Below are 19,122 nucleotides of genomic sequence, written 5' to 3'. Positions count from 1 at the left end.
AAGACACACGTTTTGGTTAGGACACGCTCGTGGGGCCGGCTGAACACGCCACCAGCAGCGCACTGCTTCATTCATGTAATTTCATGACTGTACGTCTGTGACCATGGGTCATCTACAGAGGAACAGACATCTCATACTTGTATTGTCCGCTTCATAAGAGTGATTCAATAAAATGCAGTGTTTTTATATGGTGTGTGGTTTTATTCTTTTTAAATGCTTTTGGGGTTTTTCCGTAATTATTGTATGGCTTTGCCTTACAATATAAAGCGCCTTGGGGCAACTGTTTGTTGTGATTTGGCGCTATATAAATAAAATTGATTTGATTTGAAATACATCCATGTCCTTCTTGATTTCAAGCATTTCTCAGCACCTTTTACAGGACAGTGATGGTAGCACAGTGGTAAAGTTTCTGTCTGGCAGTCAGAGCTTTTGTAAATTGCAGGTTCAAATCCCTTGGGTGGCATGTATTTTTCTTTCTTTTTTCTCCACAGCAGCTGTGTGATGTGGTTACACATACTCCAGCTGCTCGCACTGTGTTCCTGCTGCGACGGTTTCGTGCACAACACCGTTGTGTGTTTGAAACCATCACAGCAGCATTGTTCATGCCTGCCCGTTGTCTCGATGTTTTTTGTGGTTCGCTCATATGAGCTGTTCCGCCGTGATTCGTCATTATTTGTACTTATTTGTACTATGTGTGAAGGGGCCCTAATATTTGGTTAAATGTCCTTTAGCAAGCTACACATCGGCCAGATGCTTTTGGTAGCCTTGAAGAAGCCAAGTTTCAAACATCTTGTTGTTGATTTGAGGTGATGTTAAAGAATTTGGAGGTAGTCCTTCTCCTACATTATTCCATCCACTTTGTGCAGTGCACCAGTTCCACTGGCTGCAAAACAGCCCCAGAGCATGATGGGACCACCACCATGTTTGACAGTTGGTACAGTGTTCTTTGGTTTGCAGGCCTCACCTTTACTCCTCCAAACATACCTTTTGTCATTGTGGACAAACAGCTCAATCTTTGTCTCATCCGACTATAAAATGTGTCTGTAGCAGTCATGTGGCTTGTCCATGTGGGCAGCTGCAGGTCTCAGTCAGATAGCTCCTTCATCCCTGATGCTCTAAACACCTTTAAGACTCAGTACGAGGCCCGCAACACCACAACATCCATCAAAGTTTCACCCCCACCAAACAGGGTCACAGTGAAGCGGCATTTGTACATCAACCTCCGCGAGGCTGCAGGGCCTGATAACAGATTACATCCACCATGCTTCCAGCCAAAGAGCAGGTGGTCCATTGGGACATGGAGTTGGGCTACCAATATGTATGGGTTTGATTCCCAGTCCCTCTACCTCTTTCCTTGAACAAATACTTTATTGTTGTTGTCCCAGTCCACCCAGCTGTAAACGTGTACCTCCCTGTGCAGGGGGAGTTGTAGACTTTACTTCATGCTATGGAATCTGGAGGTATGCAGTACCACTGGTGGACCTCAGGGCCGGAATAGGACTTACTACTTTTTCTTCTCATACTTCCACCATATTGTTCTAAAGGGTTTCAATTAGGTGGCGATGACTCACTTTAAAGATTTAAAGAATCCACCAGGATGAATCCTGACAGAACCATTTGTTCTACTGCTGCCATTGCATCAGTTATGCATCTCTGCTTGACACAACCAGAGTCCAAGAACTTGTATGTCAGACTGCTGTATCTGGATTCAGCAACGGTTAATAATCCCTCACTGACTGGTACCTGAGATGTGACATCTTGGAATGAAAACAAGATTGTGTAATGGGTATTGTTCTCAGGAAAACCCCCACCATTCTTCTATACCTACACAATTGAGACAAAACTGTGGCAATCATAACCAGATAATAAAGTACTGCTATTATGAAGGACCCCACCCGTCTTACTCACGCCCTGCCCGCATTGGAAAATGTCTGTGTACCATCCAGCTGGGACCAGAAGGCTTAAGGACAGTTTCTTCCCCTTTGCTATCAGACTGATGAACACGGACTCGACTTTCACTTTTGTTTATTTTTGCATATGAACTTGCACCTTGGTTTCCATAGTAACTAATCATTTCTCTCCCTCTTTCTTTGCGGTTTGGGGAATGATTATAGACTGTCTCCAACCTGTAAATCAGTCACACATTGGGATGTATTTCAAAGTTGACATCATGCAGCTGAACTGTTTCATTTCAAGGTCAGCAGGAACCCACTGTGTGGTCCGATTCACAAACCAAACAAACCATCACCACTAATTATTGCTCAATAAACTAGAATCCTATTAGATCTCAATGATATGCATCTGTTTTTTTTTTACTTACTATTTGGTAGGTCGGTCAGAGAACAAAATGTTAGCACTTTGTCTTTAAAAATCACTGAACAGATGCCATTAGAGCTGAATGTCAAGCTTCTGTTTATTGGCCTAAAATTCAATAAGTATGTTCGAATAATGTGGGAATTTTGTCTCTTAAAAAATCATTTGAATTTTGCAGTTACATCTGGAATCGCACATTTCAGTTTTTTGGATAACTTAAAATTTGATTTAATGGAATGTGGAAATTTGGGGGGGGGGGGAATACAAAGTTACACTTTTGGTTGGTTCTTACTTGAATTACATTAAAATCTGCAGTTTTAATCCATAAAGCAAGATGCTTCTGTGCGTGTCTGTGTGTGTGTGTGTATGTGGCTCGCGTATCTCTGAATGTTTGTCTGAAGTTTTCGGATATGGCGTGAGATGTTGGTTCTTATTATTTTACCTGTGGTTTATTTATTTAATGTATTTTAACTTGCTTGTTCTTATTTGTGTACAGCACTTTGGTCATGGACACTGATTTTAAAGCGCTTTCTAAATAAATTGAGATTGAGATCCTTTCAGTGGTGTCAAAAGTACACACATTTGTTACTTAAGTAGAAGTATAGATACTGCAGTTTAAAAACACTCTGGTAAAAGTTGAAGTATCAACTTGAGCTCTTTACTCAAGTAAAAGTGAAAAAGTATGTGCTCCAAAACCTACTTAAAGTATAAAAGTATAAAGTAACCTTAAAAAAAAAAAAAAAAAAACAGGTAGATGCCACTATATGAATGTAAAGCTATTTAAAAACTGATTCGTTCTACATGTGGCCCAAGACCCAAAACCCAAAATTACCCCCCAACACCACCTGCATGAAAATGTTTCAATTCTAGAAGCTCTGAAATGCAATCTGGGACTATTCCAGACATAAACTGCAGTGAGTGCAGCATCCATTTAGTGAGGAAAAAAAAAACTTTCCTTATTCAGGATTCATTCCAGCAGTATTCTGCTCTTACTAGGATGCAGCAGTTTCTAGTTTGTCAGATAGTTCAGGAGGAATCACTAAAGAAATTAACACATTGAAAATATGGTTTGACCGAAACAAACTGTCATTAAACTTAAATAAAACAGGGATGAAATGGAGGTGGAAGAGTCACTAGGTGTTCACAGGAAACATTTATTATTTCTGTATGTATGTATTTATTTATTTATGTATGTTCATTGTTAGTTGCTTTATATTTTATTTTCTGTTGTGTTTCTATTCAGGTTCTTTTTGTCTCTTTCTCTGAAATTGTATATAATAATTATCATTAGATTATTAATATATAACAAAAATACATTTAAGAAATATTCCAATTTGAAAACAAATGCACCCGAACGTGAAGGCAGCTGGAACTGCTTCATGCTAACCTTTTAACATTGAAAATGCCATAGACATGCTAACGTGTTAGCGTCGCTCCCATTTTTAAGTTATAAAATACATCTATCAACTGTTTCAGAAGACCATAACAGGTCGTGTTAACATAGAAAAGGTAAATAATACTCACAGAAGTATGCTCTTTAGGGTTTTAGCGGGGGAAAATTTAAGCGAAGAAAAGAAGAATAACGAAACAATAGGTCGAAGCATTGCTTCAATCTGCGAACCACTGCTTCGATCGTTTCAAATCCATTCCTTATCTTCATTGATCCATGTTTCTGATATAGCAATTATGTTAATTTTTTTTTAAATTGACTTAAATATTCTTTAATGTTGTTAAAGTTTGCATACAGACTTCTGCTGTTGAAATGGATTATTGATAATTTGTTATCCGTTTAATGATCCGATTAAACGGTTCATCTGTATAATAGCAACAACTGTCATTGATATTTGAGAAGAATTATTGTCCGGGTCTATATCGTGCTCCAAGTCCAGTACATTGTGGTCTGTGTATTTAAATGTTCTCAGTTCTAGTTTTCCATGATCAGCAATCCTTTGAGTTATATCCTTCTTGTCTCCAGATGTAGATGATGTAGTAGATGAATAGGTTCCTCTGGTCTGTGTCATGGTGTTGTGATGTGTTTGTGTCCTCATACCTTATTGATCGTATTTGTCCAGTTCCTCGATGTTCCTGATTACCATAACCTTCGCTTGTTCTGGTGTTCCGTTCAGTTTGATGAATGTTTTGCAGTTGGATGTCCATGTCTGTTGAATTTTTCCCTGCTTTTTTAAGAGACGAGCTTCCTGGCGATGTCTGCGTTTCTTTTGGTCAGATGTTCATTGATGAATACGTTTGTTCCTTGAGTTTCCGTCCCTGTTTTAACAATGCCATTTTATGTTTTCTGTTGACAAACCTCATTATAACTGCTCGCTTGTCTCCATCCTCTCTCCTGGGCAGGGGGTGGCACGCTTCAATGTTATTACAGTCCATTTGAATACCTTTAGATTGCAGGAAGTCAGCCACCTGTTGTTCCACTGAGCTGGCCTCCTGCTCACTGGCCTCCCCTCCGCTGTCTTCTGACACCCCCGTGCGTAGGATCGAGGTTTAATATGAATTCCTGTAATAATAACGTCGTTCATCCTTGTGTACTGTTCCAACTCCGCAACACGGTTCTCCAGGTGCACCAGACGCCGGTCTTTCTCGGCATTCTGGATCCGGAGAGCCTTCACTTCTTCCACCAGCTCCATAATGGATTTCTGCTGCATTTTAACAACAGAGATTTCCTCAGACAAAAAGTCCAGGGACTTCTTGATATCGTCTCCCTCCTCCGCCATCAGTGCCTTCTTCGGACCCATGGTCAGATAAATCCGTGCTGGCACCTCGAGCTTCCGGTGGATGTGCGCTGACCGGCACTGAAGCCAAGAGTAACGAGGCTGTTTGTTTTAAAAATGTAAGGAATAGAAAGTACAGATACTTGTGTGAAAATGTAATAAGTAGAAGTCGGAAGTAGGCAGAAAAATAAGTAATGGAGTAAAGTATAGATACCTAAAAAGTGTACTTAAGTACAGTAACGAAGTATTTGTACTTCGTTACTTGACACCTCTGGATCCTTTATTATGAAACTTTTGGGGATTCATTTTCAAAACCTTGATTTTGAAGTCATGATCATTATTGGGTCTCGACAGAACGTTCTGAAGCAGGAGCTTCAACAAAGATCTTCAAAAAAGATGACTCTCTAAAACAGATGCCTATCTCTAACGCGTTCACAGGGAGAGACAGAAGAAATAAATTAAAATAAATAAATAATACACAAACAAAGATATGTAAGCCACAGACACACAGACACTTCTTGCTTTATTATCACAAGGCGGAATGTTCTCATGTGCCAGCTTCAACAAAGATCGTCAACAAAGCTCCCACTTTTCCATAGGAATACATACTTCCTACAGGCAATGCACAAGTATCTGAAATTCCTGCTCACCACATCCACTATAAATAACAATAATAACAATAATAACTAGGACTCCAAGCAGTCATATACGGGCCCTCGTTCCGCGCAACCGCCTACCCAGGCCAGTGGGTGCCCTTGTGACCATGTGGGCATGTGCACGCAGGGGCAACCACTCATCACACACTTAAAAGTTTAAACAAATCACACAATGCCTCAAGGAGGTATGACATGTTGATTTTTCATCCACTAGGGGGCGCTCAGTGTACAAACAGAGGGGCTGGTTGTGTTCAGGGGCCAGCCGTCATCATACATGTGAAGTTTCAAGTCAATCAGGCAAAGCATAAAGGAGTTATCATGACTTGATGTTCCATGACAAAGGGTCAAAATGGTGGCACCATAGCGGCCACACCCTTCAACATAGAGAAAAGCTTTCGATAACTTTTGGTCAGTATCATCTTTGGATGCTGTCAAAGAAATTTGAAGTGCATTGCACAAAATCCCTGGGAGGAGTTCGTTCAAATACATGTGGAAATCACGCCAAAATGAGAAGAAAATTCAAATGGCTGACTTCCTGTTTGGAGTAGACTCATGGTGCAAGAGACTTTTGTACGTATATCAAAGTCACACGTGTACCAACTTTCATCTCCCTACTCCAAAAAAACCCCTATGTGGAGGGGTTTTTGAAAGTTTCAAGGGGGCGCTATTGAGGCATTTTGCCCCGCCCATGGGCGACGCCCCTATGAATTGTAAGAGGTTGTCGTGCTCGACCTGTGTATCAATTTTCATGATGATGTGACAAAATTAAAGCCGTCAAAATGAAGAACGTAATTTCATGGCGAATGGGCAATATTCGGCACGCTGCCACACGGACGCCGTTACTCGTAACTTCACGGCGTTCACCAATTTGTTCTGCATGTTTTAGAAGTGGAATGAAGTTGATTGGGTTAAGTATGTGACATCAGGACCTCTTAAAGTAAAAATAGGACATTTCCCGCCACCACCGGGGGGTGCTATGGCGCAGGTGGGAACCTAATATATGTAGACGTTCAGGGCGGAGCCCTCATCATGTCCAGCAAGTTTGAAGGATCTACGATGAAGTATGTGGGCGTGACAGCCGTTCAAAGTGAAATGGCGTGCTCCGAAAAGCTCGCCAAAGTTTGACGACCCCTAGCAGCCACGCCTTTTGACTTAATTAGAATCTTTTGATAACTTTTGATCACCATTGTGTTGTGATGATTTTGACCAAATTTGAAGACGATCGGATAAAATCCCTAGGACGAGTTCGTTCAAATGTAAGTAGTGGAAATGGCCAAAAATGTCAAAATCGAAACTTAAAATCAAAATGGCCGACTTCCTGTCGATATTTCACCATGACAGTAAGAGACTTTTTCGTGCGTCCTGGCATGGTAAATATGTGTACCGAATTTCGTGAGGCTACGACGAAAAAAGTCCAATGCGGAGGGGTTTTTGAAAATTTCTAGGGGGCGCTATTTCGCGATTTTTCTGCGACCATGTGCGACGCCCCTAAAATATCGAATTTCGGATCCGGCCGGACGACTTTGGAAAGTTTGGTGAGTTTTTGAGCATGGGAACAGGCCGAAATTTCAATTTCAAGAGTGATAATAATAATAATAATAATAATAATAATAATAATAATAATAATAATAATAATAATAATAATAATAAAAAATAAATAAATAAATAATAATAATAATAAACAGCGCAATTACAATAGGGTCCTCGTAGGACGTTGCCTACTCGGGCCCTAATAATAATAAATAAATAATAATAAATAAATAAATAAATAAATAATAATAATAATAATAATAATAATAATAATAAACAGCACAATTACAATAGGGTCCTCGTAGGACGTTGCCTACTCGGGCCCTAATAATAATAAATAAATAATAATAAATAAATAAATAAATAAATAATAATAATAATAATAATAATAATAATAAACAGCACAATTACAATAGGGTCCTCGTAGGACGTTGCCTACTCGGGCCCTAATAATAATAAATAAATAATAATAAATAAATAATAATAATAATAATAATAATAATAATAAACAGCGCAATTACAATAGGGTCCTCGTAGGACGTTGCCTACTCGGGCCCTAATAATAATAAATAAATAATAATAATAATAATAATAATAATAATAATAATAATAATAATAATAATAATAAATAAATAAATAATAATAAATAAATAATAATAATAATAATAATAATAATAATAAGTTGCTGTTTTGTAAGTGCAAAATTGTTTCTTTTGGACTTGTTTTCTCCAGCATTATTTGCCTGTTTCTTTTGGGAAATGACCTCCAAGTTTAGAATCACAGATTCATATCAAACAGATATTCTTTGCCATCTCGCTGATTGTCACACACTTTATAATTTCAGTGCCCGAACAAAATAGTGACAGAGGCGCCGCCGGTGTTGATTCCACCTCCAAGACCTACAGTTGGGGAGCAGAAGAGAGGTCCAGAAACCAACTGTTCCTGCCCCTCTGGACAGAAGGTACCGTCACCTTCACACATTCATGACAGACTTCATCTGCTTTTATTATTTCCACTGATGGGCAGCAGTGTTTTAACAGGCTTCAAGCAGCATCTTTATTTTCATTTCAGGGAGATGTTGGTGCACCTGGAGTTGCAGGTCCCAAGGGTGAAAAGGTCATCTATCCCTGTAAAGTTTATGTGAAACACAAAAGATTAAAAAGAGGGGTTTTTTTTTTGTTTCTTTTCCTTCTTTTTTTTGATTGTTTGAATGTACCTTTTACAGGGCGACGCTGGTCTTCAGGGCGCTATTGGACCGCCCGGCTTCAAAGGACAAAAAGGAGAAAGTGTACGGAAATTTAAAGTGTAGTTTGACACAATGACGCACAATAAGCAGCAAACCGATTTTCAGGATTCACTGACAAACATCATCCAGTTATTTCAGATTGCATGCCTTCCTGTAGTTTTTTTCTCCTGTGCTTTTCTTCCTGCCTCGATAATAATTGATCTTTATCGATTAATTATTTGCAGGGCAGACAAATCTCTGTCATAGGTGACAGAGGTGAGAAGGTAAGTATTCTGTTCTCTGAATCTGCATGATCATCGTTCCTTAAATCGCCTGCATGCTGTATTTGTCCACTTTCATTTGCGTTTGACAGTCTGTCAGTCAGATATCTGAAACAGTTGGTAGGAGGTGGGGCCTTCAGGGGTACATCTGCATCTGGATGTTCATCCAGCATCAACTTCTTTTTTGTGATTGTTTGTTTGCTCGACCCAAGATTCTGAAATTCTAGAAAACATCTACAAAATTCAGAATCTTTTATTCCAGTCATATGTTCATGTGGTTGTTTGGGCCTGTGGCAAAGAAACCAACTAATAACCCGTTCAAACCAAATCCACACAGCATCCACTTTGATGGTTGGTTTTCATCAGGATGAACAATGCTTTATGTACACTAAAAAAATTAAAATCCTTTGTAAAAATACTGTATGTAAATACTGCTGAGGACATTCCACCGTGTTCTGAGCAGGTCTCCTGGAAACACGCTGGAGTGAACAATCTGATCAAGTTAATCTCATCAAACCAATGTCTGGTGCTGTTTGGGATTCAGAAGCGTGTTCTGGGTATGAAGAGCTGATGGAGTCATGAGGTCACTGGACCTAGTTCTGTTTGTAGCAAAGCTGATATCTTTACAGAAGAATGAAGGTCAAAGTCTTTAGTGTTCCAGCCCTTCCAGTCTTACTATAAGGTTGTGAGACCTGGATGTTAACCAGTGATCTAACGCAATGACTAGATGTCTTAACCACGAGGTCTCTTTGGAGGATTTGTGGGCACCAGTGACTTGACTTTCTGTCAACTGACTGGTTACTTAGCGAGGCTCAGAAGAGTGCTGTCACTGGTGTTGTGAGGAACCATCAGTTTGGACATTTTTCTCACATATGGTGTGTTACTCTGGGCATGATCCAGCACGTAGGTGCTGCAGTGTTGAGGAAACACCCGCGGGTCACCTGGCTGTTGCTGATACATAGAAGTCTATTTTTGAGAAGTGGGGATGGACTGAATGGGAATGGGTGAACTGTCTGCCTGACTGGTTGTCATCCAGGAAGTCAGTGTTTTGATATGAGATGCTGGTGCGAGTGTGACATCTAGTGGAGCTAAATAAATTTACACCTGCAGTCAGCAAACCTAAAAAAAAAACACACACACACACACACACACACACACACACACACACACACACACACACACACACACACACACACACACACACACACACACACACACACACAAATTGGTTTCTATTTACATGTGAGTTTTTTTTTTTTTTGGTATATACTTGTACGTTGCACCAGAGTATAAGTCACAGGACCTCAAGAGCTATTGTAAGAAAAACGTGACTTAAAGTATGAGCAGTTGTGTTTTATAATCATTTTAATATTGTACAATCATTTGCAACTGATTTTTTTAATATTACAAAGAAATTATCATCATCATCATGGAATACAAAAAATATCATGTATTCACTTTTGCTGGAACTGAATTTTTGCCTAAACCTTTACACACTACTGTTATATAATATATATATATATATATATATATATATATATATATATATATATATATATATATATATATATATATAAGAGAGAGAGAGAGAGAGAGAGAGAGAGATTAGAAGCCCCACCTCCCTCCACCAGGCTGTAAACATGTTTATTTCTGCTAAAAAGTTGAGGATTTTAACATGGAGGTCTACGGGGGAGTGAGTTGTTTTTCTTGAGCCAGCCTCAAGTGGTCATTCAAAGAACTGCAAGATTTGGGTGGCACTTCTGTGTGAGTTTTGTTTTTGAGTACCGGAGGTTGGGGCTGGTTACCACAGAGGATGTAGCTGGCACGTACCCCCCCCCGGCCCCGCCCACTCTGTCCCAGATGAAAGTCTCAAAGTCTTGGTTTTTGTCCAAGTTGTCTCGAGTACTTTAAATGTGCAGCAGCAGTTTGGAAAAACAAAGTCTCCTCGCTCCTGCACTTCTCCTGTAAATAGTTTGAAACAGCAGAAGTGATGCAGAAAAATGTTTCTCATTCTGACATCATGAAGGCAGCAGAGACACACGACGCCACTCATTTTCTACTTCTTTTAATTTTTCTCTCCTCTTCCTGCTGCCTGGATTCTCTCAGCACCGATAAAACTGCATTAAATTAAACTTTAATACAGTTTGGTGCTTTTCTGTCTGACTTTGTGCATCTTTTATTTTTTTCTCACTTTTAAACCAGACAAAAAACAACAGTTTACTTCTGCAGTTTTCCTAAACTGGATGCAGAGAAATGACATAAACTCTGTGCACACTGCAGAGAAAGTGACCACAGTGGTGAAAGTGACTTCAGCCCACTTTGATTGCTTCTAATTGCAGACTTAACGTGGACAGAAGACGTCTGTATATGAGTTTTTTTGTGGATAATTTTGCTTGTAGGGGACCAGTGGAGCAGGACTTTGACCTAATCTCTGTGATTAAAGCGATGACGTGCGTTGAAACAACATAAGCTCCTGAAATAATTAAAGAGCAGCTGTGTGTGACTTGTAAAGTGGTTTATGAAGCAAAGGGGCCTCTTGCGGTGGTTCAGACCTCGTGTTAGTGTGTAATTTAGCAGCCGTTATTTCTTAATCAGTCCAATTTTGACATCCCAAAGAACTCCTCAGTCCAGCTGTTGACACATGTGAATGAATTCAAGTATTTATTTGTTTCTTTTTATTTTTTCATGCTTGTTTTTAAAAGTTACACATGGTTTTGGTTTGAAACACTTTCAAAGTTTCACAGTTTAGCAATGAGCTACATACAAATTCACAACACGGCTGGTTTTAGACATCTGCGACGTATGTCACAGAACTCCAAATGAGGTTGTCTTAACGATTTTTAAAGTTTAAGTTTTTGAAAAAAAATACATCACTTCAGCAAAACAAAACATTTCATATTTGCTTTAAACCCACCTGATAATTTTTGATGAACTTGCTGTTTGTCTTTGAATATTTGTTGTAAACCCAACTAGCAATCTGACGTTGCTACAACATCACCAGAAGGTTGCAGCTACTATGTTGTTTAAAAAAAACCCCACAAAGTTCCAGAAGAATGTTGTATGGTCCAAAAAACGTGGGACATTGTTGTGATAGGACCTTGTCAAATTGCGTTTAAGTATGTTGCTACATTACAGGAAACATTGCTAAACTACTTTCCAGCAGGCTGTCGACAGTATTATTTCAGACTGGACCAGACTGCACTCTGGTTACCTCCACCAACCAGACTGGAGGAGGTTATGTTTTTACAACTGTTTGTTTGTGAACATCCTGTAATCCACAATTTTTCATATATTATTATGAATGTTTTATTGAAGATTTATATTCTGATAGGCAAGAAGTGATTCAATTTTCAAGGTCATAGGTCAAAGGGCAAAGTCAGGAAGAATCTTGGAAGGCTGGAAAAATCCTTATCGTTAACATTGAACAAATCTTTAAAAATTCATAACTGTCAGAAAAATAATCTAATTTCTTTCATCTTTGACAGTGTTATGTAGGATGGTATCCTTTACCGACAGACAAAGTTTGATCCGGATCTGATCTGGATTGTGGATTTTGTGGCCACTTAAATTTAACTTTGAAAACCTCATTTAATGTTAATTTAATCTTAATCAAACATGCCACAAAAACTCTCATATTTGAAAGTGAGGTGCAGACTGGCACTCACTATCACCTGACAAAGTTTGATCTTGATCAAGGGGATTGTGGATTTTGTGGACATTTGAATTTAATATTGAAAAGCTTATTTTGTGTACATTTTGCATTATATCTCAATCAAAAGTGCCTCAGTCACTCTCATTTTTCTCTTATGGATTTACCTTCACCGCCAAAACTGGATGGAGGTTCCAATTTTATGCCTTTTTGTTTATCTCCCAGTTATCAGTCAGAAAACAAGTGCCAAAAATAGTGCACAGCAGAAATAACTAATGTTCTGTAAAAATGATCTGAAACCAAAAAAAAAAAAAAAAATCTGACAACACAACTGTTTGATTCAAGTGCATGAACTAAATACATCGTCCTGACATTATTTAACTTATGAAACATCGCTTCTAACAGTACTTTGACCTAGAAAATGTTTTCCAAGATAAAAATTTATGGAATTGGAAACTAGTGCTGGCGGAGGTTTGCGCTCTATGAGCGCGGTGCTCTCATATTCAAGTAGGTTGAGTCAAGTCGGCTGGACTTGTAATCTTTATATTATGTATTTAAATAAGGGTTAAAGATGGAGAAAAAGTGAAGTTTAAAGGCTTATCAGCCTCCGAAAGCCAAAGAATCCAGAAGAATCTCTATGGCCTTGGTGAACCATTCGGCTGCCCCTCTTATCTTTCTGCCCTCCCCTACAGTCTGATGTTGTCAAGGGAACTCCAGACATTATGCACACACTGACAGAAACTGATACAAACTCATCTCATCTGCACACATGACGCACGCCCCCCTATCCCCCCCCCCTGGCCTCTGCCCTGACGCTCCCCCTGAGCTCATGGCTGCGTGGGATACTGCTGAGGCCACCCCACACTCACATTGCCTCAATTTGGATAATGGACTGTCTTAAAGTTTAGCGTACATAAACAATCAAATGTATATGTGTGGTTGTTCTAATTCTGTGTGCTATTATTATGTTCAATTAATAATAATTGTGGGTTAATTGCTGTATTTTTGTCTCAGGTGACTGGGTGTGACGATAATTTTGTTACACTTGTAATGACAATAAAATCTGTCTTTAAAATTGGAATTTAAAAGGAGAACGCATTAGAAAGCGCACCTATTTCCATAAATAAAATAAAAATTGTGCTCATATTCATTAATAATTTGCACACTGGTAGTTCCCTGAACAGCCACGTGCATGTTGGACTCAACTTTTGGACTGAATGAGTTTTGTATCTGAACTCTCCACGTGTCCTAAACTGAATGAACAGTTTTGTGTGTCCAAACCCTTTGTTTAGGTTTCTGTGTTCTCACACGTCACAGCATGTAACTGTATTTTGTGGATTATTTTAACTTGTGTCTTTGTCCAGCTGTGTCCTCTATGTTAATTCAGCTCTAACACGTGATCTTCATCCTCCCGTTTTTAATCCTCTGACCCCCGTGGACTAAACTTGTTTCAGGTTGATGTGTCTGACGTCTCGTCCCCGTCGCCGGCATTGCGTCCCGCGTTGCGTTTGTGTGTTACGACATGGTCACAGCACGTGTGCTCTCTGTTTACAGGGTGACACAGGCCCCGGAGGGCTGACAGGTCCTCCTGGACAAAAAGGAGAGAAGGTGTGGCTCTCGTCAACCTGGACACGTGGAGGACTTACTGACGCATTTTAAGAGTGTCCATATTAATTTTGTTTGTCTGGTCTTCTGACAGGGAGCTGGTGGCGTGCCCGGGATTGACGGATTACCTGGACACAAGGGGGACAAAGTAAGATTACCATATTTGATGCTTTAACGTCATGTATGGAGGGTTAGACTTTACAAAACCAAACAAATCCATAATGTGACTTATTTTTTATAAACAGGGTGAAGCAGGAGTGGCTGGTAGACCAGGACCACCGGGTCCAGTTGGACAAAAGGTGGGTAAATGTGAAATGTGAATGTTTTTGTCCATTTACAAGCCAGTGCACATCCATTTAGCATGCTGATGAAACACACACACACACACACACACACACACACACACACACACACACACACACACACACACACACACACACACACACCACACACACACACACACACACACACACACACACACACACAGAGCTGGAGTGAAGCTGAATGTGGTGTCAGTTGGATCTGCACAGAATGACACTTTGTCCATTAAGTGAGCGTGAAGACATTATTCTGGACGATTATCTCTGAGTGTGTTACTGATTTCCCATGAAAAGCGGACAGAGTTTGAGTGACTTTCGTTTGGGTGACGCACAATCTGCTGAGTGAGAAATGAAGAGGGAAGAGGAGGATGAGGAGGTCTGGATCAGACTGACTCCACTTTGCCCAAAGGACGTCCGGGGCTACTTAAAGTCAAATTGCAGTTTTGAGGACTTGGTAACAGATATACGTACGGTTACTATTAATCACAAATATGACATCATGCATCACCTTTCAGTAGGTCACATGACCTCTGACCTTGGGTGATTGTGAAAGGTCAAACTCATTTATGATGGGTTGCTTGAAGAAGCAGTTACATGTGCACCTCTGGGTACTAATATTTGTTAATTCATTTTCTGTACCCGCTTACTCCCATCATATATCATGGAGGGGGTGGAGTCTATCCCAGCAGTTATAGGGAGTGAGGCGGGGTTCACCTGGACAGGAGGCCAGTCTATCACAGGGCCACATACAGACAAACAAACACATCTGGATGACAACCAGTCAGGCAACAATCACACCTACAGACCATTTAAAGTTTCCAGTCCACCTAACCTGCATGTGTTTGGATGTGGGAAGAAGCTGGAGCATCCAGAGGAAACCCAGAAAAACACAGGGAGAAAGCAAACTCCACACAGAAGACCACAGGTGGGAATTGAACCCATGACCTTGTTGCTGTGAGGTAACAGTGCTAACCGCTAAGCCAGTTATTTTTATGGTTTATGTATTCCAAAGGATTTATTTAATTTATTTTGGGTTTGTAATTCTGTTAAATTATTTTATGTTGATTTGTGTCAGTTTATAGATAAAAAGATGAGTGTAGAGTGGGTTTCTGTTTTGAAAAAGTTGTACAAAGTACATACGGAGACTGTTTTTAGAATGAAAATAAGTAAATATCTTGATTAGCTGTAGAAAATTTATATTCACAATTTTAAATACTGCAACAACAATCCCACTTTTAAATTCTTTCTAGCAGACTTTAACCTACATTTTAACATTTTTGAAAAACGACCAAAATGCAAAAGTATTTAAAACTATTAATGGTTGCTTAATGCTTAATGTAAATAATCACGTTTTTTTTCTTTTTTACTCTGCTTATTTAACATATAACACACTGACAACACAACCCTTTAATAGAAGTCAGTGTTCAACAAAATGTCATCCCACATCATAATGTTGTTATTATTTAAAGAGACCAAACAGCAACTAAACCTATTTAGATCAATAAATAAATCTAAAATAAAAAATAATAATTATCATTGAGATTATCAATTAAAAAAATCTAATTACTTTGTTGTTTCATGAATGACATAAACAAGATTGAACCACAAAGATGATATATTTAAGGTTTATGTCAGATTTAATTGCCTGAATTTTTATGGTTTGCTCATATGTTGGGCAACCAATCAGATTAAACATGTACAATTTTAAAATGGTGAATCTGTACGATCTCTGTATTTTTGTGATATAATTGTAGCAAATTGAATAAATGAGAGGTACAGCTGTATATCATCAACATATTATTGATAATGAGTAATGAGAATAACACGAGAGCAAAGCTTGTTATAATGACATTCGCTGCCCGCTCAGTCGAAGACGATGAGTTGTTCTTGAGGATTTGCACCATCATCTGTACATTAAGAGCTGCTAAAACGTCCCAACAACTCAACTTCAACCCCAACTCAGCTACTTCTGGATTTCCAGTAGATTATTACTGAATCAACATCAAAAAGTCAAAGTCGTCTTCTGTTGGGATGTTTGTACTCGACAGGGGATTCCAGGGGACACAGGCTTTCCAGGTGCACCCGGTCCAAAAGGAGTTACTGTAAGTCTAACCAGGTCTCAGCATATTTGGCTACATTTATTATGATACCGCCATCTTTAAAATGACGTCATATTTGTTGCATTTGTTTTGTCACAGGGTGAAAGTGGAATTAAAGGAGAAAAAGGAAGTCCAGGATACAGGGTAAGTCATCGGATCGTAGGGTTAGTAGGGCGTTAGTCATTTCTGATTCATATGCAGTTTATCACATACAGAGGTGTAAAACTCCAGCTTCACAAAGTATAAACTCTCCCATGTGTCCCTTCTACCTGTGCACCAAAAACAGGTGATCTCAATAATGAGCTCATCCACCTGCCTGAAGACTTGAACTAATTACAATCAGCTGGTTTATTAGGAAGATGGAACAAATATGTGGCTGGACTTTACTTTCTGGAAAGCCAGAGTTTTACACCTTGAATATGAGCTTAGCTTCAAAAGAAAAGAAAGCAAAGGGACACGGTGAAGTGAGGCGTGCAGTGAATGAGGCCTGTGAGGGAGAGAATGTTTCCACTCAGTCACTGACTAAATCTGAGGTGTAAAAAACTTATTTTCAAACTGATAAACAGCAGTCACATTCTAATGAGTTGACATGGTCACAAATCCACACAAACCCTCGGGAAGGATTTTTGACGTGAGGCAGGTTTCTTCCTTCTTTCCCTCGGCCTCTTTAAACAAAATGTGGGATCACGGTGTTGTTTCAGCACCATGGGAATTAAAGTAATTATCCTTAAAATATTATGTACTCCAAGAAAATATAAATCCAACACTTATTTTTTAAATTCCATTTTTCACAGATTGAATATTTTAACAGTTAATATTACTTGTATGGGCACAAAGGCTTATATTTTTTAATCAAATTTTATTCAATACATAATAAATCTTGATTTCTGCCAAGATAATCATCCACCCACCTGGCTGGTTGTATATCAAGATGCTGATTAAAACAGCAGGATTGTTGCACAGATGCTCCTGGTCATAATGAAATACCACTTAAAGGCTTTTATTTACGCCACCAGCAACCGGTCACTGTAAACTTAGTTTTATGGGTTTTAACTAGTTATAAGTAAGTTAACCTTGCTTGCATGCATGCTGACATCTGTAAGATGTCTTGAAAATCATTTCAGATTATTATAATCATTTAATAAAATGGGTCTGACTGTCACTATGCACTCACCGGCCCACTTTATTAGGTACACCTTGCTACTACTGGGTTTGACCCCCTTTTGCCTTCAGAACGGCTTTAATTCTTCATGGCAATAGATTCAACAAGGTGTTGGAAACATTCCTCAGAGATGTTGGTCCATACTGAACATGATGGCATCACACAGTCTGTCCATTCAACCAGCCTGTCCATCATCCTCTGACACCAAAAAGGCATTTTCATCCACATCGCTGCCCGCTCACTGGATATCTTCTCTTTTTTGGGACCATTCTCTGTAAACCTAGAGATGGTTGTGGGTGAAAATCCCAGTAGAATCAGCAGTTTGTGAAACACTCAGACCAGCCCATCTGGTACCAACAACCATACCACATCAGTCACATAAATCCTCTTTCTTCCACGTTCACATCCACATTCTGATGCTTGATTTGAACTTCAGCAAGTCGTCTTCATCAACGTCTAGATGCCTAAATGCATTTAGTTGCTGCCACGTGATTGGCTAATTAGCTATTTTTGTTAAGCAATTGAAGAGGTTGTACCTAATAAAGTGGCCTGTGAAAGTATACTGAACATACTCCGTGGGGGTTTACTGCTGGACATGTCCAATTTTGTGGGAATTGTTATCCGATGTTAAAGCTGAACGTGTGCAGACATTACACAGCGACCAGCTTGCAGCAGGTTGAAAGTGGAGAACAGCTTTTCTTCTCACAGGGATCGAGACTGAGAGGCGTAATGGTCCAAACAGATATGTGACTTCCTTGATTCACCTCCTACACATCCTGCGTGGAATTCTGTGGGGGTGTTATTGGCCTCATTCAGACCACTGAAGGCTTTGTTGTGTAACTTTATTGTGCCATGAGAAGCGTGTTAGACCAGCAGCGCACACCACCAACACGTCAAACAGCCAGCGACGTCCAGCAGAGTCTGATTGAAAATCTTCTTAATTACAAGACTTGAAGAAACATGTTGAGTACCTGTATTCAGCTCGTCTCTCTTACTACAAAACATGAGCTTTTTTCTGCCTGTTTTCCTCATTTTCCAAATGGGAATTCCTTGATTTGTTTTTCCTTCCATTATAAAACTTTCTGTATAGATTTTTGTTCTTATCAGCAAATTCATACGCTGACAAAAGTCGCTCAAAGAGGAAATACCTTGACCAAGGCCACGACTTCCTCACCGCCAAATAACCATTTTTGGATGATATTGTCGTGAAATATGTCAGACTTTCATGATGCAGTCAAGTTTCACTCACTATAACAGGCCCCTCCCCGCGCTAGTTTCACCCCAGATTTCTACAGTATCACAAACTCTTTCGCTTGTATTTAGTATTGAGCACCAAACCTCTTTACCTACGAATTTATCTCTATGCTCATAAAATTTCATCAAGCTCCATGACTTTTTTATGTTCAGTGTTTGTTTTCTCTTCCAACGTTTCCTCTGGATCTCAGATCCAGAATATGTTCTGGATAAACTCCAAAATGACATCAATTATTTTCCTTTGACATTATTCATCTTGCTCACAAACATTGTCAAAGTTCATTATTAATAACTCTGTCAAT

The 19,122-nt window shown here is 39.3% G+C and overlaps 1 protein-coding gene across 1 annotated transcript in view; it reads left to right on the top strand.

The window, feature by feature from the left end:
• Positions 1 to 19,122, top strand: part of col22a1 (collagen, type XXII, alpha 1) — a 100,580-nt gene that overhangs the window by 23,072 nt on the left and 58,386 nt on the right. Inside the window, 8 exon segments of the mRNA XM_034160422.1 lie at positions 1,048 to 1,196; positions 8,070 to 8,186; positions 8,297 to 8,341; positions 8,451 to 8,513; positions 8,696 to 8,734; positions 13,935 to 13,999; positions 14,080 to 14,133; positions 14,231 to 14,284. Coding sequence (XP_034016313.1) covers positions 1,048 to 1,196; positions 8,070 to 8,186; positions 8,297 to 8,341; positions 8,451 to 8,513; positions 8,696 to 8,734; positions 13,935 to 13,999; positions 14,080 to 14,133; positions 14,231 to 14,284 — 586 coding nt within the window.

Source organism: Thalassophryne amazonica, chromosome 20 (assembly GCF_902500255.1).
Source record: "Thalassophryne amazonica chromosome 20, fThaAma1.1, whole genome shotgun sequence".
Taxonomy (NCBI): domain Eukaryota; kingdom Metazoa; phylum Chordata; class Actinopteri; order Batrachoidiformes; family Batrachoididae; genus Thalassophryne; species Thalassophryne amazonica.
This window is presented reverse-complemented; position numbering and strand designations above follow the sequence as displayed.